This window comes from Nyctibius grandis, chromosome 2 (assembly GCF_013368605.1).
Source record: "Nyctibius grandis isolate bNycGra1 chromosome 2, bNycGra1.pri, whole genome shotgun sequence".
Classification (NCBI taxonomy): Eukaryota; Metazoa; Chordata; class Aves; order Nyctibiiformes; family Nyctibiidae; genus Nyctibius; species Nyctibius grandis.
The window spans coordinates 46,587,598-46,615,165 of NC_090659.1; the positions used below are offsets into that span (position 1 = coordinate 46,587,598).

The 27,568-nt window shown below is 41.0% G+C and overlaps 1 protein-coding gene across 2 annotated transcripts; it reads left to right on the forward strand.

The window, feature by feature from the left end:
* Nucleotides 1-618: 618 nt before the first annotated feature.
* On the forward strand, nt 619-22,255 carry MXRA5 (matrix remodeling associated 5). 2 transcript variants are annotated; one of them, XM_068422456.1, is made up of 7 exons: nt 619-720; nt 3,409-3,624; nt 5,982-6,111; nt 6,437-6,827; nt 9,472-14,493; nt 15,141-16,041; nt 17,582-22,255. In XM_068422456.1, the coding sequence occupies exons 2-7, from the start codon at nt 3,437-3,439 to the stop codon at nt 19,491-19,493; spliced, it is 8,544 nt and encodes a 2,847-aa protein (XP_068278557.1). In that variant the 5' UTR covers nt 619-720; nt 3,409-3,436; the 3' UTR covers nt 19,494-22,255. The 2 variants fall into 2 exon arrangements, with proteins under 2 accessions (XP_068278557.1, XP_068278566.1); XM_068422465.1 differs by lacking the exon at nt 619-720 and having other exon boundaries at nt 3,219-3,624.
* The last annotated feature ends 5,313 nt before the right edge of the window (nt 22,256-27,568 follow it).

Below are 27,568 nucleotides of genomic sequence, written 5' to 3' on the forward strand. Positions count from 1 at the left end.
CACCACCCCGCCTTCCCCCGCCGCGGGCCCGCCCGCAGCCCCCCCCGCGGAGGGGCCGCCCACCCCGCAAGAGGAGCCTCTCCGCCGCGCCCTCCCCCTGCACAGCGCCCGGCGCCGAGAGGCGGGCGGAGCGGCGGAGCGCGGCGCCGCGACACCCCGCGCCTCTCGTCCCCATGCCGCGGCGGGCGGCGGGAGGCTGCCGCCGCGGGAGCTGCGCGCCCGGGCAGCCCGGCAAGCGGCGGAGAGCCGCCGGCAACGCCCGCCCTCCCGCTCGCCCACGGAGATCCCGCAGCGCCCGGAGCGAAGTGCTCGGCTCCCGCCGGGGCTGAGGGATTGCGGCGCCCCGACTTTGCGCGGGGACGTGGGGCACCGGGAGAAGGCGAGCGCTCAGGGAAAATAACAGTGCTTAAAAAAAACAGCACCGCAGACGGTGTCCTGCCCTGCCCGGCCTCCGCGGGTCGCTTATGCTTATTCGGGGGACCCCCCCCCGCGGGCGGCGGATCCCGCAGGATGACGGGCGATGAGGAGTCCTAAGGCGGCGTCGAGGCGGTCCGCCGCGGGCTGCGATGAGCCTCGGCGAGCCGGTGCCGGAGGGGAGGCCGGGAGCCAGGTAGCCGCCGGCTGCCCGCCGCGCCGCCCCGCGCCGCCGGCCGCCCGCAGCCCCCCGGGGGAATGGGAGCGGCGGGCAGCGCCTGCTGAGACCGCCGCGCCCGGCTGCAGGTAAGGAGCCCGCGCACGGCCGGTCGCGGCTGCCGGTGCCCGGTTGGGTGGGGGGTGTTTGGGATGGGGGCTCCCTCGCGGGTCTGTGCGGGAGAAGGAGCAGAGCGGCGCGGCTGCCTGGCTGGCAGCGGGCGGGCGCCCTGCGGGTAGTGTCGGTGCCAGCTCTCAGCCCGCCCGCTCCCGTTGCTCAGCCCGGCGGAGACATTCTTCCCTAATGGGAAGCATCTGCCCTCGGTACGGTAAAAAGAAACACGGGTGGGGGGGAACCGCGCCTCCTCCCCGGCCCCCTCCACCGTGGCCGCGGGGCGGCGGGAGGGGCAGCGCCGCTCAGGACCCGCCGCCCCCGCCCCACGCAAACCTCCCCGCGGGGCGGGCGCGGGCCCCGCCAGGAGCCGCGCGGGCAGCCGCCGTCCGAGGCCCCGCCCCTGCCCCGCCTCCCGGCAGGCTGCCGCCCCACCCACCGCCCGTCCCTGGCCGCGCCCCAGCGGCGGAGCCGCAGCCCATTGGCTGACACGCTGCGCGGCGGCGTTGGAGGCAGCCAATGGCAGGTGGCGTGGGAGGGGCACTCGAGGGCGCCTCCAGGCGGCGGGGCGGGGCAGGGCGGAGGCCCCGTGGGCCGCGGGGTTTCTCTCGCCGAAGCTGTGGAAGAGCGGCTTGGGCTCGGGTGTTGGAGGCCCTGCGCTCTGCCACTGCTGTTTGTCACCCGCGCGAAGCATGGATCAGTCCCTCTGGCCTGCTCCTCCCCTGCCCCTCACACGTCACTGCAATTTCCTCCTAACCTCCTGTAACGCAGTGCGGTGCCACCTCCCAAAAGGAGTTGACATGGGTAGGATGTTTTTTAAAGGGAGTTTTCATTAAAGAGAACATTAAAGAAAACAGCACCTGAATATTCTTTAGTAAATTAAAAGCTATTTGTCTTGTAAAGAATGGTAAACGTCTCATTAACTTGACCACAGATATTTGAGAAACCTCTTCATCCCGATGAGCCTCTCCTTTGAACTATAATGGTTTGCACATGATGGTCTTAAGAGAAAAAAAGTCTGTCTCATCGTTAGCAGATCTGAGAAAATCTGACACACTAAAAGCAATAACTAATGGAACTAATAATATCTAGTAGAACTGAATGCCTTTCCATCGTTGTCATGCAGTTATACAAGAGCAGGAATACCAAATTTCTGATACTAATAGTAGCCTGCGTTCTTGTATGGCTTTAATCTGAAGAGCTCAAATTCCTCTGGTGGTAGGGATAAGAAGAGGGATACTTCAAATTCATTTCTCCAAAATTAGACTGCTTGATCTGTAATTAGACATCTAGATAAATTATTTTATTTTCAGAAATCATTAGTGCTCAAGGTCAATAACAGTTGTCTTTTGTTGTCCATTCTAGCACAGTGTGCATCTTTAAATGTCTCTCCATGGGTCTAGCCACCCAGATTTAGACACAGTTCTGAAAATCTGAACTTGATCGTTGATAGACAAGGCAAGATGATAAATTCAAACCTCCTTGCTTACATTTCCTCTGAGGTCTGTGCTTATGCTTCAAAATAAATTGTCAAGTTTTATGAATTCTGATCATTTATAGCTCCTGTTTGGTTAAGATTACAATGTAAAAGCACATCCGACATGGCACAGTAATGCATGGCAAAGGAGTCCAGATCTTTGGCAAACCAATTCTTTCTTTCACTCACTTTCTCTCTCAATGGTACCATTTGAGGTTTTTTAGCCTGGAGAAGAGGAGGCTCAGAGGTGACCTTATTGCAGTCTACAACTACCTGAAGGGAGGTTGTAGTGAAGTGGGAGTCGGCCTCTTCTCCCGGCCAACTAGCGATAGGACAAGAGGACATAGCCTCAAGCTTCTCCAGGGGAGGTTCAGGTTGGATATTAGGAGGAATTTCTTTTCAGAAAGGGTTATTAGACATTGGAATGGGCTGCCCAGGGAGGTGGTGGAGTCACCATCTCTGGATGTGTTAAGAAAAGACTGGACCTGGCACTTAGTGCCATGGTCTAGTTGACATGGTGGTGTCAGGGCAATGGTTGGACTCGATGATCCCAGAGGTCTCTTCCAACCTGATTGATTCTGTGATTCTGTGATTTCCCATATAGATAATGAATGGGATTCATTCAGCCAGATTTTACCCTTCTGGAAGTTAGTAGCTTGTCTAAAAATCAGGCAGCTAGGCTAGATGGGTTATCTAATTAGGGACCTAATGAAGCTGAATTGTACTATTTCTAGGTATCCAATCAGGTAGATACCTGATGTTATTCACCTTCAAGCGCATATGGGTTGTTTTTTTTCTTTCATTGACTGTAGAGGAAGCCATGGAAATTTGCTTGAACTAGATGTTTCTTTTGAAGTTCTCTAATTTTTAGATGAGACGAGTACTACCCTTGGCACTTAGAACAAACCTACAGAATTTAGTGCCATAAGGAGACAGCGTAACTTTAGTACAATAGGCAATTAGTAGCATAATAGATGTGATTATGGGGGGAAAGTTAACTCTGAAGTAGCAAATGACTTGGAAGAAACAAATCCTCTTTCCAACTGAACGTTGCCTTGATTGTCCACGGACCTTCTGGGACGCTGCAGAGCATTGATAGGTATATAAAGCTGTTTAAAAGTATTTTAAAAATCATGGTTTCTTCTTTCTTCCTCCCCCCCTCCCCCCTTGTTTCCCCCGGCCGACCCAGGAAGACCGAGGCGAGGGGAGGCGACAAGATGGGGGAGCGGGCGGCGGCGGGGGCGCTCTCCGTGGTGCTGATCCTGGGGCTGGGGCTGCCGCCGGGCACCCTGGCCTGCCCCCAGCCCTGCGCCTGCTACCTCCCCACCGAAGTCCACTGCACCTTTCGGTCCTTGGCAGCCGTGCCAGCAAGGATTTCAAAACATGTGGAAAGAATCAATTTTGGGTTTGTATGGCAGTTTGTAGCAAACAGTTTTATGTTTTCGGTGCGGCAGCCTGGAATGCTTCGCACACGTGCGGCGTAGCGGGATCTCTGTGTGTACTTCTTAAGTACAATTGCAGAGATGGGTGGTGAGTCGCAGGCGCTGTATTTCAAACACTACAATTACTAGCATGGAGAAAGATTTAGTGTAACCCTTATGTTTCAAAGAAAGGTTACTATTGTTTTCAAATAAATATTTATATCATGGTGTCAGTTCTTCCTGGCAAGTAGGACATGTAGCCTTTTCTAGTGTAAAAAAAAATTGAATTAAACCTACTATGGGATTTCTACTAAATGTCAAATATTATAGCTGGTGTAAAAAAAACGTAGTAGGAGCAAAATCCTATAATGCAGTCAGGTAGCCTTTTGGAGAACAATGAGATACAGCATATCTTAAAGCAATACAGTAACAAAGTTATTCCATTGCCATTGGGGTTTTGTTTTTTTTCAAGGAACTTAAGTGCAATATAAACAGACATCAATGTTTTGAGGAGAGATTGCTCAGGCTCCAACTCATTTTCCTCTGCCAGGGTATTTCCAACTTGCATCTGTCTGTCAGATTGTGAGACGAGAAGTTAGGGACAGTTGGTGGGCTGCATATCACAAAAGTGCTGTGTAGGGTCAGTATGTGACATGGTATGGTGCAAGAGTCACAGTCCTCTTCTGCTTGATAACAGAGCTGCCTCACTGTCTGATATGAACTCACCCCAGCTGCCCTAAGGCCTATAAGCTGTGATTGATCATGCAATGACTTGCAGTAGGGACCTTGATTTTTTTTTTGCTTCTGTGTAGTTAAAATGTCTATCCACCAGCACTTTATCCACCTAAAGCCTAATTTTAGTCTCAAAATGCCCTTGTACTCAGTGAATCTGTATTATAGCAATCTGTACTTTCATGCCATTTTTGAGTCAAAAATGACTCCCTCTCCTCCCCCATTCAAACTCACACATATTCACAGTCACCTCCCCTCGCCATGCGTCAACATTCTATGGCAAATTCTATCCCTAAATTGCTTTTTGAAAATGGGATGTAGGCTTCTAAGTTATTTAGGCGTTTTGGCTGTTTTTTAATAAAAGTACATTATTTGATACTGCTAGCCTGGAAGCCCTTTCCTATCTTTGCATATCATCACTAAAATTGACATTGCCTGAGTTGTGTCATTTCCCAGGAAGAAACAGTCTTAACTATCTGTTGCATTTCTTTCATTTTGGAAAAGAGCTTTTACCATATTTCTATTTTAAGATGCTATATATCTAGGAAGTAAAGATTATTTTCTCTAACTGGAAATAATTTAGGAAAATTCATTATTTAGATAAGTTCCTATTTTTTAGAAGGGCTGATGTTAATATAAGGAATATAAGCCTAGCAGATCTGTAGTAGGACTAAAAATATCAAAAGAGTAGTCTAAATTTTTAGCAAATTCAGAATCTTCAGATAGAGAACATGGTGAGGATCTAAACGTACCTCCTCCATATTCCAAGTATTTTAATTTCTCTCTGTCTCTTCCCTCCCTTTCTAGAAAGTGTTAAAAAATGGGAAAAAAATCTTTAAAATGTTATGCTTAATCTAAAGACTTCATGCCCAGATTAGCTCATACATTTGATTTTTTGTCTACGTATGGAAAACCCAAAGATAGATCTAAGCTGCCAAATTTAAGACTTCCACATTGGCAAATAAAACCTGATTTATTTGTCCAAAGTGAAACTGAATTATTTTCAAAAAGTAGATTTTTTGTGTTCCTTCTCTAAAAGGGTTTTCTAGGCTCAAATTATATAATTGGAAGGTCAATTCCTAGTTCTTATGCAATTAGTTGATGTAGCCAATCACGTGTTGTAACAGTAAGTGAAGCAGGATGTGACTTCCTGCTTCTCATGCTGTTTGGGAGATATCCATTTTTAATGTCCTCTCTCCAAATCTTTATTCATTTATTGTTAGATGCTGTTTTGGCAACACTGCAGCCTGCCTAGTTTGCCAGACTCCATAACATCATTGGTTGGCTACAGGCCATTAATTTATTACCGTTCCATAAAATGAGCTGCATGGAAAAACATACTGACAACTATTAGAACTTAAACGCCTGTTTATTACTCTTACTCCTAAATTATGGCTAAAGTGCCACAAATTGAGTTAAAAGAAGTCTTAATGTAAACATGAGCTAAGTATAGTTGGCCTTGTAAAAATGTTACAGTAACTTCTGGCCCTTTGACAATGCATTAAGATCCCTCCAATTTTTCCTGAAAGTTAGGTTATACTAATTTTACATTTGTAGTCCATGACATTCAGTGCATAAAATATAACTGCACATGTGATCTTTTTTTCAGGTTTAACAGTATACAGTCTATATACGAAAACTCCTTTGCAGGACTTACAAAACTGGAATTGCTCATGATACATGGAAATGACATTCAGAATATACCTAGTGGTGCTTTGAAAGATCTTGTGTCTCTACAGGTAATGCTCGGGTCTTACTAAATTTCATAAATTCTAACTTCCCTGAATAACGGGAGACAAAACCAAGCATTTTTTGTAGTGCCTTTCTTAGTATTAAGATATAATTTTCCCCCCAAATACACTGGAGATCTATTAACTATGCCTATGTCATACCTGATAATGCCAACTAAGACTCAGTTGTATTCTCCCTCTTTGACCAGCATTTCATTTTTTTCAGTGGTGCAAAGGATATTTGAATGTGGGAGGAAAACTTCTGCTTGCTTGCTATTCTGTTTGGATTTAGATCAAAAACCAAAATTAATCTCTCTCATTCTTTTATTTTTAGGTTTTCAAAATTAGTTACAATAAATTGAAAGTCATAACTGGCCAAACTCTCCAAGGACTTTCAAGCTTAATGAGACTGCACATGGACCACAACAGAATTGAGTTTATTCATCCAAATGCTTTTAATGGATTAACTTCTCTGAGACTGGTCCACTTAGAAGGGAATTTGCTCCAGCAGCTTCACCCGAGCACCTTTTCAACATTTATGGTCCTTGATTATTTCAAACTGTCAACAGTAAGACATCTCTACCTATCTGAAAATGCTCTTAGGACTTTGCCTGCAGGGATGTTTCAAGGCATGCCGCTGCTAGAGAATCTTTACCTTCATGGGAATCCATGGGCCTGTGACTGCAGTTTAAAGTGGCTCCTTGAATGGAATGAAGTTTCTGGAGGTGAGAATAAAAACGCCAATGCTTCTTCAACTCATAATGTTAGATTTTTTTTTTCTGTTCTGCATATGGATGGTTTTGTTATTTCCTGAGTATTATTACTTACATGATGTCTATGTGCACTATTATGTTCTGTTACCATTCCATAAATGCATGTATTTAAAAAAACAGTGTAAAGAGGAAGCAGTTGTGTGTCACTAGCTAAAAATCTATATTCAGCAACAAAGGAATTAGCCATTACATTCAAGATGGAAAAAGTGAAGTTTATAATTGGAAGGAGGAGATAGGTGGAGATAGGACCTGTTAGTGTTTTCCTTTGTGCGGTGGTACACCTTTGACTAAGAACTAGCAGTTATCCTCAACCAACAAAGCTAGTAACTGTGTGCTGTCATGGGAGGTGAGAACATTGGATTTGAACTTGTTCGGCTAAGGAAGGAATGGAAATCAGGTTTCCAAATTCCTGGATGAATCCTTTAACTTTGATGCTATTAACGTTAAGGCTGTTATGTAATATGCATCCTTCATGTCTATCTGTGTTTCTTCATTGACCACAACTTCCTTTTATTATGGAGCAAATCTGTTTTAAGTATTTTCAGAGAACACCTACAATCCTACAATTTTTTTTTGTAGAATAACTGGTCTGTCTTCTTTTAGGCTTAGGTGTGAGATAAGTATCACACTGCTTAGGCTGGAACGCTTCTGGTCATGTGCAGAAGCAAAATGCTAGAACCGAAAAAAAAAGCCAGAACAGTTATATAATGCCTCTATATCAGGAATACACTAAGTGAGAAGTTTTTTGAATGTCAGTTTTTCATTTGGACATCTCAGTTCACCAATGCCCCATCTCAAGTAGCTAAGTGCTTACTATAGTAGGCCAGAGGGGTTGGTATTACATCAGAGCTGCTGCTAAAATGTTAAGAGGGAATTGTCATTTAATGGCAACTGAAGATGTCTCAAATGAGTGCTGGAGTCACAAGGTTTATATAATGATGTGGAGCATGTATGGTGGATGATGGTGGCTCTTGTCATCTTAGAATATGTAATTCATCGCAGTTTTGCACTTAGCTATAGGACAGTACTTTTAAGAGTGTGTGATACTTGAATGTGTAATTTAAGTGTTCCTGCCTGAACTGATACTTGAGGCATCTAACTTTGATATTATGTTTCACTAACCTAAATTTTCATATTCTTGTATACTCTCCTTGATCCAAATGAGCACGTGTATTAAGTATACTTAAGTTGCACTGTAAGTTATAACAATGAAGTATTAGATGAACTTTCCTTGCTCAGTGTTGGCTTGTTAGCATTTTTATTCAATTAGATTCCCTTTTTACACTACAACAGTAGTGTTTATTGGAAAGAGAAAAGACTTTATCCATGCCATTTTCATGTATGACAGATTTTGTATCTTTATATAACTATAACATTAACTTCTTTGGGAATTCTGTCCAGATAGATTTATTAGAATTCTTCAGACCAGTGTGGCCACTGCCAAGTTGATTGTGGGCCAGTTCTTCATGAAGCATGCTTTCCTAATCTTTGAAACATCATATTTGAATCTACAAGTGATAGACTGGTTCAGTTAATTATTCCATTTGTAAGAACTTCTCAAGAAAATTGATTGGTAAGACCAGGCAAAGCATATATTTTTCAATTAAAAAATGGTATGAAATTTTGCCGCTCTTTTCCCCTTCTGCTAGCATTTTGCCTTATAACCCATCTGTATATTGTACATTCATTCAAAGATCCCTCATTCCTCAGGAATGATCAGCATGACACTTATTCCTAGAATAACTGAAATACATTTTATTTACAACATGTTTCCAGACTAAATATATAAGGCAACATTTGACATTCTAGTGAGCAGAACAGTGTAATAAATATATGACTGTTATTTTGCAGACAAGTCTTTCTGGCATTGACAGAAGAGAGGAGTCAAGGCTATAATTTCCTATTTAGCGCTCCTTCTCTGTTTTAGTTTTTGTTTTATCATTACAGAGTTTACAGCTATGTCAGAGGTCAGGGAAGAAGTGGCACTTGCATTTTTTTTCTTGCTGCTGGCAAATAGCTTGTAAGTGCAGGAACTAGTCAGCAGGTTTTTGTAGCTACAGTAGAATGTTTTGTGTATTGCCAGTACTGTTGTTAATGAATAGAGAAAAATAAAAAGCTTCCTGGTTTATTTAATGAGGAAGTCCAGCATTTCTCAGGTAAATGCCGCATTTTCGAAAGCTGAGAGGACCCAGTCCTCTTCACATAAGATCCACAAGTTAGATGGGTAGACTGTCACTATACAAATGCAGACTTTTTGACAGAGCGTAGATTTTTACTGACTTATAAAATGTTGCTCTGAACACTTCAATTTCTAGGCATTTTATTTAGAGGAGTCAGTGAATCTAATTTTCAGAAGGATGCAGTATTCAATTCTCTCATTAAAGTCAGAAGAAATTGTGGTCAGTTTGAGGCGCCCATTCAGCTGTGAAAACAAGTGCCATTTTAAAAGCCTTACCTTATGTGTCATGTGCCTTAATGCGTTCCTCATGTGGTCAGTTTCACACTTTTGAGGCTTTTCTAACTCTAGAACAGAGTTCTTCAGCTTCCCTATCTTTTATGTTACCTTTTTTTTTTTTACCCTTTTTTTTTCTTGCAGGTGTTTTAAAATGCAAAAAGGACAAAGCCTATGAAGGGGGACAGCTCTGTCCTAAGTGCAACAGCCCAAAACAGCTGCAGAAAGAAGATATTCAAAACTTGAAAGATATTTCCTGTAGGAAACCTGTCATTCAGTCTTCACTGAGGCAGAATAGCAGCACTCAAGATGAAGAAGATGGTGACAATTATGAACTCCCTCTGGAAGAGCTTCAGTCCTCTCCATGGAACATTACTCTAAATATGACTGATGAGCATGGCAATGTAGTCCACCTGAACTGTGAAATCAAAAAACCAATGGGCTCTACCAAAATTCAGTGGAATCAAATCCATACTCAGGAGATTGATATAAATGCTACAATTTCACTGGATTTTGAATGTCCAATGAATCGAGAAAACTATGAAAAACTATGGAAGCTTATAGCTTATTACAGTGAAGTACCTGTCAAATTAGAGAGGGAGCTTATGCTCAGCAAAGAGCCTAAAATAAGCTATCGGTACAGACAAGGCTCAGATTATGATGCTCTTTACTACACGGGTGTAAAAGCTCAAATACTGGCTGAGCCTTCCTGGGTGATGCAGCCTCTTATAAATATCCAATTAAACAGGCGCCAGAGTACAGGGAAAAAAGTGGTGCTATCTTTTTTTACTGTGTTTTCTCAGACAATTCGTACCAAAGCCACTGGGCAGCAGAGAAGCTGGGTAATGATAGAGCAAAACCAAAGCACAAGGACAGCCCAGAGTGTCGTGGAAGGATCAGACTGTCAGTTGAGCTGCAATGTGAAAGCCTCTGAGACCCCCTCTGTTCAATGGCTCTTTCCAGATGGGACTAAACTGCAGGCACCATTTAATCAGAAAGGCAGCAGGTTTTCCATTCTCAGTAGTGGTCAGCTAATAATCAAATCAGTTAGTTACACTGATGGTGGTTTGTACCACTGCATTGCCCAAGTTAGAGATGATGTGGACATAAAGGCTTACAGACTTCTAGTGCAGCCTCGAGCTATTCAGGTAGCTGACTCAGATATAGTGAGGGTTGAAAAAAACATTGGAGATCCAATAGTTTTGCCGTGCAATGCAGTTGCCATCCCAGAGCCACATCTGAGCTGGATTCTTCCAAGCAGCCAGGTACTTAATGATTTATCAAACTCTTCAAAAGGATATATGTTGGACAATGGTACTTTGCTTATTCCAAAAAGCCACGTCAGTGATAGTGGCCATTACAGATGTGTGGCTGTCAATCAGCAGGGCTCAGATAAGTTTGTTGTAAGGGTCACAGTAAATAAAATGGTGTCTGACAGGTCATTTAAAAGGATAAAACTAAAAAAGTGCCCAGGCACAAAAAGTTTGTCAAAAACAAGAGGGCGAGTCATAGATGATGGAGAGGGATCAGGGGCAGGAGGGGTGGAGGAGTTCCCACGAAAAAAGAACCACCTGAAAGACCGGGAAATACCCTTTAAACAAAAAAGTGACCAGGTGCCAGAAGCTCAAATTAAAAAGGTGAAGAAAGGCAAAAGGAAAATGAAAATCTGGAAAAGTACTGATAGAACCCAAGACAGTAATGTTGCAGAAGGCCGGAGAGTATTTGAATCTCGAAGGAGAATTAATGTGGCAAGCAAGCAGATTAACCCACAGCATTGGGCTGACATTCTGGCAAAAGTCCGTGGGAAGAATCTTCCTAGAACAACAACAGCTACAGCCATTTCTTTAACAACTGCACTGCCATCAGTCATGCAGAAAACTACTCCAGTCCCTGATCCGGTAGCTAGCCCTCCACCTTCAGAGACAGCAGCTGATGTGGTAGATTCCTCTGCTGATGTATCACCCATGGGTGAAGATGAGCCGTTCTCAGTCACTGTTTCCCACAACACTAAAGCATTTTCAGTCCAGTCCATATTAACAAGGTCGGAAACTGAACCCTTCTCTGACCACAGGGCTTTAGAAACACCTGCAAGTATGTACTCTGTAGAAATTGCTGTATCGGGTCCATATTTGACTCCCGTCTCTGCAACTGTACAACCCCAGGGCGAGCAGCATCTTGATGTCAGGACTGATGATTCAGTTGTAGTCAAAGAAAATATCCATGCTCTCATTGAAGAACCTCTAACCAGACAAATTGTAACAACCTTTCCTAATACTCAGAGCAGTTCATTCACAGTGGAAAACGTAGATAGACCTATATCTTCTACATCAGAGGAAAATTCTGCTTTTGCTGAGCTACCACTTGATGCTACTGTCCTAGCTGAATCTCAGACTGTGGATCTTCATAGCGTCTTGGAGACAGGTGTAAAGTTCAGTGAAGAGGACCCAATGAATGTTGACACCATAATTTTAATACCTTCTCAGTTGGATGAGATCATCCCAACAGATTCTGTGGGCACTACTACCGTTTCTTCAGCCATTTCTCCATTTGTTACAGAACAGAGCAATGACTTGATACACCAGCATGAAGAAGTATCTCCAGGTCAGACAAAAATGGCAGACTTAAGTACAAATTTTCCAGCTATCACACCTATAAGGGTTCAGAGCAAGGAAGAACCTGAGACACACAGGAATATAGTGACTCAAGAAAGTATGTCCAGCAGTTATGCAGAGAGTTTTCAGGGCAGAGAACATAGAAACCTGGCCACTCCAAAATCAGATCCCACATTCATTTTGCATAGTACTAATGCTCTTCATAAAACAGAAGAGGGGATAAAACCTGCTTCTTCCATCAGTAGATTGACCACTGTGGCCACAACAACAACTCCCTATAGAAAGACCATGCCTTCACTTGTTACTCAGCATGCTAGAAAAAGGCCTTTTGGGAGAAGGAGGTTGAGACCAAACAGAATCCGACAAAGGCCAAAGCCTTTCCCCCCTGTTGTTTTAACCACGGAGGCAATGCCTATCGTTCCAAGGACACCTGAAGTTGAAGCTGTGACCAAAACTTCTTCCGCAACTCTTGAAAGTCCTGATCTTAAAAACAAAGTCAAAATACAGGCAAAGGAAAAGGAGCATATGGAATTCACTCCTTCATTAGTTACTGATCCGGTTGTCTTAGAGAAAATTACCAAAATCAGAGAGGTGGTCACAGCTTCCTTCTTTACGCCTACTGTTTCTCCGCCTGACGCAAAACATGCGACACTCTCTACTGCTCCTGAAACCTTGGCACTTCCAGTGACTGCACCTATCACAATGTTATCAACATATATTGTACATGACACAGTTCCCATGAAAGAGTCAAGTGCACCTCTGAAACCAGAGCAAAGTGAAGTGCCAACGTACCACTCATTAGACAATATGCCTGAGGAGGACAATAAAGCAAATTCTAAAGCTGTGGACAGTAAGGCAGAACAATCAAACACAACAACTTCTCCTGAACATATGAGCAGCTTGATACTATCTACAAAACCAGAATCTCAAGAAAGGCCTATCCTATTTGACTCAGAAGTTGTGGTTAATGAAACAACTGCTGGAACATTCCAGCTGATATATCCCACTATGAGTGACTTAAGTATTCCTGTTGGCACAGTGGAAGTTTTTAAGGCCCTGTCAGTTTCAAAGGAGCCATGGAAGCCCACAGTATCTTTAGAAACACCAGCAATAACTGAGCCACATCAGCGACATGAGGTGATTACTTTGTCCTCCTCCTTCAGCACAACAGAAACTCAGACTTTTCCACTTAGAGAAATGAAGAAATATGTTACTTCTCAGACTGGGACAAAGCCATCTTTCTTGAATAAAAAGGAAGCTGTGTCACATGTATTTCATCATGATCCCACTTTGCAGACAACTGAAAAGCCTCTGACTACATCCGCTGCCTTTATTCCATTTATAAAACTTGCCACTCTTCCCCCTTCCATTTCAAGCACTTCACATCCTTCTCTTCACTATACCACCAAGGAAAGTAATGCCTTCAATCAAGAAAGGTTTCCAGAAACAAAACGATTTGAAGCAGATGGTGACAAAATGGTGGTGAGCTCAAGACAGAATGTACACCCTACTCCTTCCTCTAGCCAAAACAGGATTAGCATACAGTCGAAAGAGGAGCAATTCAAAGAGTTGGATAGTAGCAAGTCAAACAACAGTTTACTGCTAAATCCAAACCTTGCCCATCCACCTGCTGGAATGATACCAAGCCTAAACCAAAGACTGTCTGTTGCACCTCCAAAGCATGTTCCAGTAAGAGGCACAGTGAAGCCTCCATATATCGTAACACAAGGTTCATTTCGCTATTTTATAACGCACCAGCCTCTTCACTACACAAACAAACCAGAGATAACAGCGTACGCAGCACATACCATCCAGGACAAAATATCTTTTGCCTCTCAGAGAGAAACAACTACCCCAACACAAGCCTCTCCATTTCACAAAACAAATCCATTTACTGCAAGCAAGTTTGGTAATCAGGGTCAGAACAGATACAATATTAATTCAAGATTTTTTGGAAGTAACCATGTTCCAGATAACAGAGGCACAGGAGGGAGACTACCAAGTCAAGGGATCCCCTATTATCCCAGTTCCAGAATGCCATTCCTTTTCAACAGAACAAGGATATTCCCTCACTTAAGTATGCATCCTAAACCAGTGGTCCCTAGTCAACTAGTCCCCAAAGACACAAAAGAGAAGAAGATTGCCCAGGTCTCCCCTACTAGGATTACAGTGCACAAAACTACAGCTACTCCAGTGCCTCCAGTGCTACACGCCACAACCACCACATCACCACCACCAGCGATTTTAAAGATTACCACTCCAGCCTTTCTCTCTCAGCGCACAAAACCACAGATATCCACTACAGTTCATCCTTTAAAACATTTCCATCATCATCATCAAAAAATTCCGTCTGTGCCTTATGTGGGGGGCATTATGCCACACAACTCAACTGTAATTCAGTCTTCCAGTAATTTCAAGATACATGGAGAAAGACCTAAAATTATCACAAAAGGGTCTCAGAGCATATCCATCCTTGCTGAAACAGATGCTTTTATCCCTTGTGATGCAGTAGGGGAACCCAAGCCTTTTATTACTTGGACAAAAGTCTCCACAGGTAAGACAGAGAAAAATGTGTTTTTTCACACAGTTTTTTAAGGGTACAAATACCTGGCTTGTTGCTTAGAAATGCAACGTGGTTGCAGGAATAGCCCAAAACACTGAAGAATAATTTCTGTCTCTTTTAATCATTATAGATAAAATGTGACTAATTGCAACTAATCATTACAAGTAAAAATAACTTTGCAGTATTTCTTGTAGTAAAAGAAAACCTTTACCATTTAATGACTTTATTTTTTGAAAAGGGAATAGCAGCCAACTCTGATTATTCACAGCAGTTGGAATTTATGACAACACTTGTGAGTATGGATTCGTTAACATTGATGCCTTAAATATTGATGCATGTGTCATCTCCATAAGCAAAAGGAAAAGAGAAATTATGTAAAGATTTAAGAGGAATCCTAAAGCATAAAGCTCTTAAAAGTTCCCACACTGTACATGCTTGCAAGCTAGTATGGTTAGTTCTGCAACAGAAACAAAGATTAATTTGAGCTATGGAGAGTGTCAGAAGATGTCATGTGATCTATCTGAAGTTGTAGTTAGTGCTAAGTAAAACTAAAATCTTACATAAGACTTTTTCAATGCAACTATGTATGTCTGAAACCCTTTGACTTTCCGTTTCTTTCTTTCCTCTCACCTTCCCAGGAGCTCTAATGACAGCCAACATCAGGTTGCAAAGGTTTGAAGTCTGGAAAAATGGTACCCTCCTTATCCGAAATGTTCAACTTCAGGATCGTGGACAGTATTTGTGCACAGCTCAGAACCTGCATGGCATAGATAAAATGATCATTGTGCTCACAATTGTAGCCCATCAGCCCAAAATTTTACTTTCCCGCTATCGAGATATCACAGTCTATTTTGGTGACACCATAGCAATGGAATGTCAGGCTAGTGGGACTCCAAGCCCACATATTTCATGGATTTTCCCAGATAGGAAGATTTTACAGACAGTCACCACCACAGAAAGCAGGATAATGCTTCATGAAAATCGAACCTTGTCTATCAAGCAAGCAACTTTTTCAGACCGAGGAGTTTACAAATGTGTAGCAAGCAATGCTGCAGGAGCTGACAGCATTGCAGTGAGGCTTCACATTGCAGCCTTACCCCCCATCATCCAGCAGGATAAGCAAGAGAATATTTCCTTGCCCCTTGGTAGCAGTATTAACATCCACTGCACTGCCAAAGCAGCACCTTCTCCCAGCATCCGCTGGGTGGTCTTTGACGGCACGCAAATCCGACCTTCTCAATTTGTCAATGGGAATTTATTTGTTTTTCCCAATGGAACTCTTTATATTCGCAACGTCTCCCCCAAGGACAGTGGGGCGTACGAGTGCATTGCTGCTAACATGGTGGGAGCTGCCAGGAGAACAATACAACTCCATGTGAAGAAGCATGCATCTAATGCTAAGATCACTGGGAGCTCTCCTCAGAGGACAGATATAACATATGGCAGCATCCTGCATTTGGACTGTAGTGCTTCTGGTGACCCCTGGCCTCGGATATTATGGAGGTTGCCTTCCAAAAGGATGATTGATTCCCTACACAGGTAAATTGCTATATGAGGTGTCACAGCTAAATTCCAGTTTAGATGAACTTAGAGAAAAGACTATGCATATCTGTACAAGCTTCATTCTTGACTTCTGTGAGTTTTGAATGAGGTCCCCAATCCTTAAGGAAGAATTTGAAATTATATCAAAAGATAGCCAAGTCATAACTTAGTGTAATTTTCTTGAAAACATAGTACTCTTGGAAAGTCGGATTCAAGTGTTTAGGATAAGCTGCCACTATTTGTCTTTTACAGCCACTTGTAGTAAAAAGTCCAATGGCAAAAGTTAAGAATACGGCTTGTGTACTGCTTGTTCCAATGTGCTTAGTCTGCACAGAGTTGCATAGGTGCCTGCTTTTTCCCAGGAGAAATGGGATCACTGAGTTTTGTTTATCTGTAGTACAAATTATTATGCACAGTAAATATGGGGCAAAGAAATCATATAATTATTTGACTAAGCATGGTCATTTTAACATAGTTGTATAAATAAACATTACCTTGCAATAAGGTCTGTGCAAACCCAGTTGCACATAAATGCCTAAACCAATTCCTTCTTCAGTGTTTGCAATATCAAGTAAAATATCACTTTTTCTAACCTACAATAACTGTCCTAAGACTTTTCTGAAAACACAATTTCTGCCCTATAAATTATTCATTACTCTATCTTTGAGCACTATAGACAGGTGAGAAATATACTGAAATTAAAATGCACAATTGTCAACAACTTTCTTAATAGCTGAATGTAGCCATCATTTTTTTCATATTGACAAAAAATATATTTAGGTAGCCTGTAGGTAGTACAAAATCAAAAATTCATTTTATGCCTCATAGTGATAGCAAAAAAATACTGTCTTTTTTTTCATTTTCCCTCGTGATCTTTATGTGGACTGTTTTCAAATACAGGAGATCTTCTCTGTGGAGAAATCTGGGTCTACTGAGGAAGTTATTTTTGACCACAATGCACCAATTCCATAGTGAAGTGGAAAGGAATAATAGCTTTTTAGCACATTGAAAATCATTTTTTCCATATTTCAAAGCTTAGCAATATTTTGCTTCGTTGTGATTGTTCTAAAGGTTTAAAATGTTACACCTGATGCCAGAGGAAGTTGCTCATCTTGATTTGTTTTTAGCTGAGGACCCAAGTGCCAGACTCCATAGCTGTGGTTCATATAGGTTTGTGTGGAGTATATCATTCAGAGATCCCATATTTGAATGGTACAGAATACTGTACATGCAGTCAGAAGAGACAAAAATAACATCATTTGGTGTTTAATGGTTGTTTAATGGTCAAAACCACCCTTAAAGTCATTGGATGGAACAGAATTGCTTGGTTACAAGTGAGTAGAACTGTTTTCTTCCATTTGCTTTTTGGTGGTGAATGTCTTGGACATTTCAGACCATCTAATTATCTAACAACAGCAATGCTCTTCTTTTTTCCAGTATTGTGGAATTTTTTTTTTTTTCCCAGGTTTCACTCAATAATTAATACCGAAAATGTGATTTTGCAGCTCATGTTCTGTTCTTTTTTCTTTCCTTACAGTAGTTTGGAGACTAGAATCAAAGTATTCAGCAATGGGACTTTGGTTGTCCATTCAGTTACAGATAAAGATGCAGGAGACTATTTGTGTGTGGCCCGCAATAAGATTGGGGATGACTACGTGGTCCTCAAAGTGAATGTGATGATGAAACCAGCAAAAATAGAACATAAGAACAAGAATAACCACAAGGTCAAGTATGGAGGGGACCTGAAAGTTGACTGTGTAGCCACAGGTCTGCCAAATCCTGAGATCTCCTGGGGTCTCCCAGACGGCAGCATGATCAATACCTTCATGCAGTCAGATGACAGCGGCAGCCGGATGAAGCGATACGTGGTCTTCAATAATGGAACCTTGTATTTCAATGATGTTGGACTGAGAGAGGAAGGGGATTACACCTGCTATGCTGAGAACCAGATTGGGAAGGATGAGATGAAGGTGCGGGTCAAAGTAGTGGCGGAGCCTGCAACTATCAGGAACAAAACATACTTCATTATTAATGTACCCTATGGTGATGTTGTCACAGTAGCATGTGAAGCCAAAGGAGAACCCACTCCCAAAGTGACCTGGCTCTCCCCAACCAACAGGCCCATTCCTGCCCTATCTGACAAATACCAGGTATATAGGGATGGCACCCTTCTCATCCAAAAGGCCCAAAGATCTGATAGTGGTAACTATACTTGCGTAGTGCGGAACAGTGCTGGAGAAGATCGGAAAATCGTCTGGATCCACGTTAAAGTTCAACCTCCCAGAATCAATGGTCATCTCAGTGCAATAACATCTGTGAGGGAGACAGCCATCAGGGACAGCCGGAAACTTATTGACTGCAAAGCTGAAGGCATCCCTGCTCCACGGGTCTTATGGGCATTTCCAGAGGGAGTAATCCTGCCAGCTCCCTACTATGGGAACAGGATCACTGTACATCGCAACGGTACTTTGGACATCAGAGGAGTAAGGCAGACAGATGCAGTACAGCTCATATGCATTGGACGGAACGAAGGAGGGGAAGCGAGACTGATTGTGCAGCTCCTCATCACAGACCTTTTGGAGAAACCTTCCTTCAGAGATCCTGTCAATGAAAGAATCACTGCCATTGCTGGGCACAGCATCAATCTGAACTGCTCAGTCCAGGGGAACCCCAAGCCCAGCACAAGCTGGATCCTTCCCAATGGCACTGAAGTGCTGAGTGGCAACCGTCTGCACAGATTTTACCATAAGAGGGATGGAATCTTACACATCAGCAGCCTCTCTGCTGGAGATGCTGGGACTTACCGCTGTACAGCCAGAAACCCAGGAGGTTATGTGGAACGAGTAGTCTTCCTGAAGGTGGGACTCAGGCCAGAAATCAGCAACCAGTACAACAACCTGGTGAGCATCATCAATGGAGAAACCCTGCAGCTCCATTGCATCACCCAGCCAAACCAACGGGCACAGATCTCCTGGACGCTGCCCAGTGGGGTGGTTCTGGATGCCCCCCAAGCTGTGGGTCGCTTTTCCCTGTTGGAGAATGGCTCACTGACGGTGCATGAGGCTTCTGTATTTGACAGGGGCACTTACCTGTGCAAGGTGTCCACAGAGTACGGCGTTTCTGTTATGAATGTGCCTGTCATTGTGATAGCCTATCCTCCCCGAATCACCAGTGAGCCAGCACCCATCATTTATGCCAGGCCTGGAAATTCAGTAAAACTGAACTGCATGGCCATTGGGATTCCTAAAGCAGAAATAACATGGGAGCTTCCAGACAAATCACATCTGACAACAGGAGCTCAATCCCGTCTGTATGGAAACAAATTCCTCCACCCTCAGGGGTCGTTAGTCATCCAGCAGTCTACTCAGAGGGATGCAGGCTTCTATAAATGCACTGCTAAAAATATACTAGGCAGTGATTCGAAAACAACCTACATACACATATTCTAACACTAAAACAAATGCCTTTGGCTGGATACTAGTGTTCAAGTCACTGCCAAGCGAGTGCAACAAGGAAAAGTACTGCTTGCAACAAAGCCAGGAAGGCTGACGGCAGAAAAGAAAAGGAATTAATCCTATTTTCGTGCAAAGTGCATTGCTTTTGTACTCAATATGGTAGTAAGTCCCTGCAAAAAAAAGGAGTCAGTAGATATACTGAAACTGAGGAGACTAACACGTTGGAAAAGGTCTTTAAATTGTTAAGACAGTGTAGTGTGGTTTTTCATGCTATCCAATAGCATCTGAGACCTAAAGTACTCTATTCTTGTCAATAGTCTAAAGCTATTCCTTGTTCTAACAAGCACCTTAAAAGTACCAAAGAAGTATTAACTGTTAATAAATGAGCTGCAGTGATAGAAGTGCTTTAGTAAAACATAATTTTCTTTATACCCTGCAGCACTTTTACATAATCTAGCTTTATAGAGTATGATTACTAACCTTTCTGTTCATTCTTCTATCAGCTCTTCAAAATCAAAGACTAACTTAGCAAATAAGAGTGATCTATTTTAATAAAAATACATGCAGACCTTAGTTACCTTAACATATGAACAAACCTTTTCCAGCTACTAAGGATGCTACGGTCAAATAATTCATTATATATTTTATATATATTTTTAAATCAGACTATGAGACTAGAAAGAGTAACAATATGAACTTGGTCTCATTTTATAAATTATTGGTCTTTACAAGACTCTGATACATTACAGTGTTTTATAATATTAAGGTCAATATACTGTACATTTTATAATAAAAAATATTTTCCAAAAAATATATTCACTATCGTTTTCATTTTGTTATGAGAAAACAGGGAACTCCAAACAGCAAGAGTATGAAGTTAAGTCAAAAAACAGAAGTCATGTAGTGTTATATATACTCTTTATCTTTCTAAACGTGTTTCCTAATAAAAACTGAACCCTTCTGTATGTATATTTCAGGATACATTTATGATTTCAGTACTTTTTCTGCAATCAAGGATGGTTTATTGGATAATGTACATAATTTTAATAAGTTTTATCAATTATGCTAAAGAAATAATTGCTATAAGATGCTGAATATGCCCATGTTTCAACAAACAGCTCCAATCAGAATTTTGCAAATGTTAACTCACCTTTAAAACATAGGGACTCTCTGAGATATTCCTAAATTCTTAAAGTTCTGATTTTTTGTAAAACTTATGTTTTAGAATATGATGAGAATAAAAGCTTTATTTTTATTTTCCCTATTGAACAAAACATGGCAGAAAGTAATGTGAAGTGTTATTCTAATATTTACATTTTGTAAAAACTGTAAACAAAGATTTCCTCACCCCGCAAATTTATCCAGTTTATGAAAATTGTAAGCTGTTGCAAAATGCATATTTGTCATCATAGTAAACAAAAATGAGCTGCTGGAAGTAAAAGGTATTTTATTAGAATGAGGATGTTGAATTAAATTACAAGGACAAGGACATTGCTGAAGATACAAGGGGCATAATTTATGTGATAGAATATTTTATAAAACTTATTTTTTAAAAAGTCAATGCAGGCTAAAAAGTTGTGGTTTGTACACAAGCATTTATCAGAGTTGCAGTTATGTTACTGGCCTAACTAAATAGCACTTAATTATGTCTTAGTTTCTCTTTTATGGTTTAAACCCTTGGGCCCTAAATCAGCAAATCAGTGCTCAAGGTGAAGCATGTGCCTATGTATCTGGCAGGGATGTAGCTGCTTGTGAAAGTTAATGAAGAAAGGAACAAGTATTCATGATTTTTAACTAGGTTGCTCATGTGGTCTTTCTAATCTGGCTATGTTCCTTGAACGTGTCACAGATTAGATATGTCTTTAGTTCCTTTACTTAATTTTAGCACTTTTTTTATTTTATAGTAGGTCTTGGAAAATGGTAATACAATTTCTAATAACAATACAGCTTTTAAAAGAGTCTGAAGTCAGCATTTTAGCATTGGAGTAGGAGTCAAGCACTTTTATTCATCTGTCCAGTCTTCAAATAACACTTACGTGAATTTAGAGATATTCTTGGATGCTGAATGACTTTTATGTATTTCCATTAAGCAGACTTTTTTTTATATTAAAGGAAGAAAATAGAATCCAGAATCAAACATTTGATCTGCTGGGATCAAACAAAGCATCTGATAATGTTTTATTCATCAATTCAGAGTTTCCACTGCTGCCAATTGAAGTTTTGGAGGCATAAGAAATGGAAGATTTGGCTCAAGACCTTTTCTTAACTGAAGTCGAGATTTGCATGCTTGCAAAATTCCCTCAAAATTGGACTTAACATTTTTTCATGTATTATAATTTCCATGATATTTGCCTTTACCCCTTTTATGAAAACTTACTCCCAATGAAAGGCCTGTAAAATATCATTTTCTTCCAAAATAAATGTAAGTACAGCTTAACAAATATCATATGAACACTTTTTACACTCAAGCAGTGTTTGGCCATATGTCCTGTCTGTCATATTCTTTCTCTGCTGAGATACTAGTTGCCCAGGATATCCATCTTGAGTTCCTTTTATAGAAACAGAGTTCACGGGGAAACCAAGTCTGTTCCAGGACTTCCGTTCTTAGGCCTGAATCTACATGTCATTCCATGTGCTGAATCATTCATCAAATGAAGGGAGTCATAGGACATTGAATTTAAATCATAACTTCTTCCTTTATTTCCATGTAATTATATGCAAGTTGTGTTAAATAAATCAATGACAAGTTCACAGTACTTCAAGGACACAATGCTTCATTAATTTTTTTTTCAGAAGTCTTCATTCATCTTTCAGACCAAGCAGGAGCCATGCATTCAAAGACAATAGAGCTTGTTCCTTTTCTGATTTTGAGAGGTGCTGGGAAATGAAGTGCTTGGTCTTGGTTTGAGGTTTCACAGTTTTTACTTGATCAATCAAAGCAGGTTCTGGATAGTTTCCATGGAAAGGAAAACTTGCCATTCCTTGCTTTTTGGTTTGAAAATGGAAAAGAAAGAGATTTGTTTGATGTCTTTTTTTGGAGAAGCAGAGTAATAAGATGTCTCATTACAACTGCATAGATTGCAAATGACTGGAGTGGTATATACATTTTTTGCTTTGGCATTCACAAAAAGAGGTTCACTGTGACCATACCTCTACCACAACAACAAAAATGGAGGTAGGAATATAGGCTAGAAAAGCAAAAAAAAAACCAGGAAATTAAACAGGGTATTCATGTCATCAAGATCTGATAAAATTCCTAAAACACCAGCCAGTTCACTTATACATTTTGGTGATTATCTTCAAAAGCTCATGAAGGCCAGTTGAGGTACAAGAAGACTGAAAAAATTCTAAAGCTGTAGTTGAGGAAACATAAAACAGCCAAACCCTGGTATCAAGAGAGGTACTTTGTTTGATTCATTACTAAACAATCAATCTAAGAGCATCTGTAGAATAACACAGTGATAAGAAGCAGATGCTCTGGAAGTTTCCTCAACAAATCATATTATAGTAAACTAGTTACCTTCTCACAAAAGTACCTTCTCACAAAAGTAATTAGTCTGGAGTATGGGAAGAGGGAATTGGTATGGTATATCTTACTTTAGCAGAATTTTTTACGTAGTCACATGGGATGTCATCATGTCCAAACTAAAGAAATGTGATTTATCTGTTATGAAGTGGGAGAACAGGTGTTTCCAAAACATTTAAAGAGAAGTCATGAGTAACTGGTTATCAGTTAGAAGGACATGTCAGCTAAATCCAGCTTAGGTCTGGTACCTTTCCACATTTTCATTAATGGCTATCAGGTATAGAGAAAACACTTTGAAAAGATGTGAATAATATGAAACTGAAAGAAATTAAAGCACTTAGGACCAAATTGCAATTCAGCATGATCTTTCTAGATTGGTGAAATGATTGGAAATAAAAAAAAAATATTCAGTAAATACAAATGCAAGAATTATATTCAAAAGGAAGAAATTGAATACATGTACAGCAAACAATTAGTGAAGGAGTAGGAGCTGTACAAGTTAACATGATGCCATTTCAAACAAAGCATTGTCACTTTGAAATCTATTCACATGAGAACTGTGTGAAGCTGTGGAGATAATTGAGATAATTGCTCTTTTTGCAGCCAGGCCCAAATACAAAGAAATTGGAAAGAATCCAAGGAAGTGTTTTCAAAAAGATAATCTATAAGGATAAGTCGAAATAAGATGAGTTTATTCTGCCTAAGAAAAAAAAAAAAGCAAAGTATTAAATACAACAGTTAATCAAATGTGTAGGAAGTCCTTATAGAGACAGTGGTCAGTTGTTTTTCAGGTTCACTGAGGTTAGTATGAGAAATAATAGTGTTAACTTACTCCAAGTAAGCTCTGGGCTAGATACTAAGAAACCTTTGTAACTGTAAGAACAGTTGAACACTGTATTATTTTTCTTGAGAACATTTTGAAATTCGCATCTTTGGAGACAGTTAAAAACAGTTTAGTCTGATAACTGTCACAGTTAGTCAAGATCCTTGTCTAAGAAACTGAGAAATCTTGGGGTTCCTTCAACATCTACATTCCTGTGTTTCCTAGATTTTCATAGGACTATGGTAGATACTAGTTCTATACAGCAGTAAAAGAAAGATTTGTTTGCTAATTTTAGTCTATGCTTGTGATTTTTATCTATCATCTGTGTAATTTTCATGATAATCTATGAGAGATTCTTAACTGCTTAGTACATGACAGATAAAATATGGGCACATGACAAATACGTTCACTGTGACAACAGTTTATGGTGGAAATCTCATGGAGGGATTTCTAGAAGCAGCTATGTTGCAGGATCTCTTTATCATTCAAAGAGTCTAGTTTACAAAAGCATCTCACACCAGACCATTCACAGAGTTGCACAGAGCAGAAATAAAGAACTGCAAGGACTTTAGGCATTTATTTTACCCAACTTGGGCTTTATTTATCCATATGTTTTCAAATAAGCATGCATTGTCTTTCAGTGTAGCCAGCTAACATGAAAATATCCTGAAAGCTGTACAAGCATATATATAGCTTGTACTCTCATTCCCTCTCTTTAATTGTTTGCAACTTGACCATAGTGTATTTTGAATGATGAAATGCAGTGTAAGTCCTCACAGAGAACAATTAACACTCCATTAATCATCCCTCAAACATGTTTCCTGAAAAAGATAAACAATAAGATAGAAACCATTGCACACTGTGGGGAAAAACATGAAGTAGATCATGAAGGATTATCATCTTGTGGTAGAAATCATCTTGGCTTGTTAGAGCTGTTGCCATTTCTTGATGTATAAAGTTGAAGATTAATAGTGTGCCCTAAAAACTGGTGTAATTTTTGCAGCTATTCCTGTTGGCCTAGCAAAAGGTATTGCTTTCCCCTGCAAAACTTTTCTTGCTGGTTGAGTCCGGTAACACCAGCATTGAACAGTTAGTTAGCATAAATGTTAGTAACTGATAAATAGCTGGGTTAGAATCTCACCTACCGTAAATGGGCTGAGCCTGGCTGAAGAGCCACCCAAAATATTCACCCATTCTGCAAGCATCTCCACCTCTTTCTTTAGAAGGAAGTTAAGTTTCATAGATGATGTAATAGTGAGGGAGAGTGCAATCAGTACAGAGACAGTGTGGTGGTAATTGAGGACATTCCTATTTTTCAGCAGAGTCTTTTGCACATGGGAACTTCTGACCCTTTACTTTTTCTTTTGAATAAGCAAACTTTTCTTTGCCTGGGAGGTAGACCTCTCATGTTTCTTTCCTTCCCATAGGCAAGACCCACTGTTACTCTTCATATGGTGGGAGTGATGCAACTGACACCTGGGGTAATGTGACAGGGAAGATGCTATGACAGTGGACTGCAGCTGTGTACCACCTACTAAGCACTTCTTTGAATGTGGGGCCTCCATAAAGGGAAATGCATGTTGGCAACAGTACTGCGCTATGGCTTCTTCCCTACTCCATGACCCCATTTGTCAAGCACAGCTGGCCATAATATCAAAGAATTCACAGACTGTCCATGTCTGATGTGCCAGATCACCAAGTGGGAAATACATGATGTCTCCCAGCTGCCGGGGACTGGAGATGGCAGCCAGCAGTGTGAGTCTTGACAGGTGTGGGGGTGGAATGACATGAGATCGATAGTCAGATTATAAAATTAAAAGAATAAGTGGTTCTGTCACATCTAATTACCTCCTGTGATGCTCTGTATCACTTGAAGCACACCTGACATCATATGCACGTTCCATAACCCCTGAATTAACAACACATGCGTGGGCTTCACGGGTACCTTTACTCCCAGTGTTAGTTAGAAAATCATTAAGGGTCTGACTTAAAACGATATTTTTTCTTTGTTTCTACCACAAATGGTCAATGGACTAAGCCACTACACTTGCCTACTGAGAACTGCTCTGTGCTTTTATGAGCTTTGCTGGGATATTACGATAGCAGACCAAATGAGTAACATTTTCATAAAACCCCATTTGCTAACCTGGGAAAAGAGGACTGGTAGTCAAGGATGACAAACACATTCAGCTCCTGTAGAGCTAACAAGCAAAACATCCAACTGAAATCAATAGGAAAGTATTTGGACTCCAAATTGTCTATAAAAAGAAATTCTTAAGAGTTTCTTAACTGAATCTTTTTTTTTTTTTTTTGACAAAGTGAGCCTGGATCTGTTAAGGAAATTGAAAATCTGAGTATATTGAAAGGGAAGGAAAAATATGGCAATTAGGACTTGGATATTTGATACAAGGGGTCTTTCTTACATAAAATGGAGGTTAACATTTAATTGTATTCTTTTAAAAAGCTAACACCTTGTCGAAGTTTCTTCACACTGTTCAGTTGTTTTTAAAAATCCTGCTAGTATCTTGCTTAAAATCTGAATAAAATTATTACTAGACAGTCATATTGACAGTATTACTGGGCTGTTATTGCAGCATCCATGGAAGGTGTGTGTACATAAATAAAGGTACATAGTTGTTAAAAAACTATAACAGACATCTTATCATAATACATTCTTAGTAAAGTATTGTAACCTGCAACATTGATATAATTAAAATGTATTTCTAATCACCTTTAGGTCTCACATCTGTAACACAACATGGTGTGTGTGGACAAGAAGATTGCTTACAATGTAGTCAGGCAAGGTGGGGTGAGCTGATCTATTAGATTGCTTCCAGTTCAACTCATTAATTTGCTAAAAAACTAATCGGGGGTGCATGGTGAGAGGTGTGGAGTGTATAATTTTCTGCCTGGTTAGTGAGCTGAACTGTCTCATCCAGGTAACTAGTGAAAGGCCCACAAGCGAGAAAGCAAATATGCAGTGATCTGGAATGAAGCAAGGGGAAGCAGGATGACCTCTTCCAACAGCAGTAAACTGCTAAGCTTGCCCTGACATTTCATCTGAATTTGTTCTGTGAGTAACTGTGAAAAAAGACCTCTTAGAATATAATGGGATTTTTGTACTATAGCTAAACTGTTCAATATACATGCTTTTGTATAGTCTTGTGAATGCTTTCCTGAAGCATATGTAAGTGTACATTTATAACTGTATGTAGTGATGCTGACCAGAAGACCACTGTAGATGGAGGAGTCAGTGACCCACATCACAGCTAAGCTGAGCAGGTGCAGGACCATGCAGCACTATGCTGCACATACAGCGTGGCCTTCAGACCCATCTTGTGCTGCTCACATTCCTCGGCTGCAGGATAAACTTGGACAGTAATTATAACAAAGGAGCCTGCAGGCAGCTCCCACTTGGTACAGGCAATTTCACCACCTGTGTGGCCTTGCCTTTATCTAACAGTGCAGCAAGAAGTTCACACATGCATATCTTCTTCGTTTGCCAGTAGAAATGATGAATAGAGTTGTTTTCTTTTAAAAAATAACTCAAATGATGGAATTGGGGCAACTCTGCCATGGATGGGCTCTGCATCCTGATTAGAGGCCCATTTGGTACTGCACAACTCAGGGTTTCCAGCATCTGAAGGGAAGCAAGGTTATCTATACCACCTTCCCTTTCTTCATAGTGCTAGCTCTAATAAATGCCATTTTAAAGATATA

What these genes read in the sequence shown, in the direction of transcription:
- MXRA5 (XM_068422465.1), top strand. Translation starts at nt 3,353, where the DNA reads ATGGTTTCTTCTTTCTTCCTCCCCCCCTCCCCCCTTGTTTCCCCCGGC. An exon ending in AAGATCTTGTGTCTCTACAG is followed by an intron (nt 6,112 to 6,436) that starts GTAATGCTCGGG and finishes TTTTATTTTTAG; the next exon opens with GTTTTCAAAATTAGTTACAA. An exon ending in ATGGAATGAAGTTTCTGGAG is followed by an intron (nt 6,828 to 9,471) that starts GTGAGAATAAAA and finishes TTTTTCTTGCAG; the next exon opens with GTGTTTTAAAATGCAAAAAG.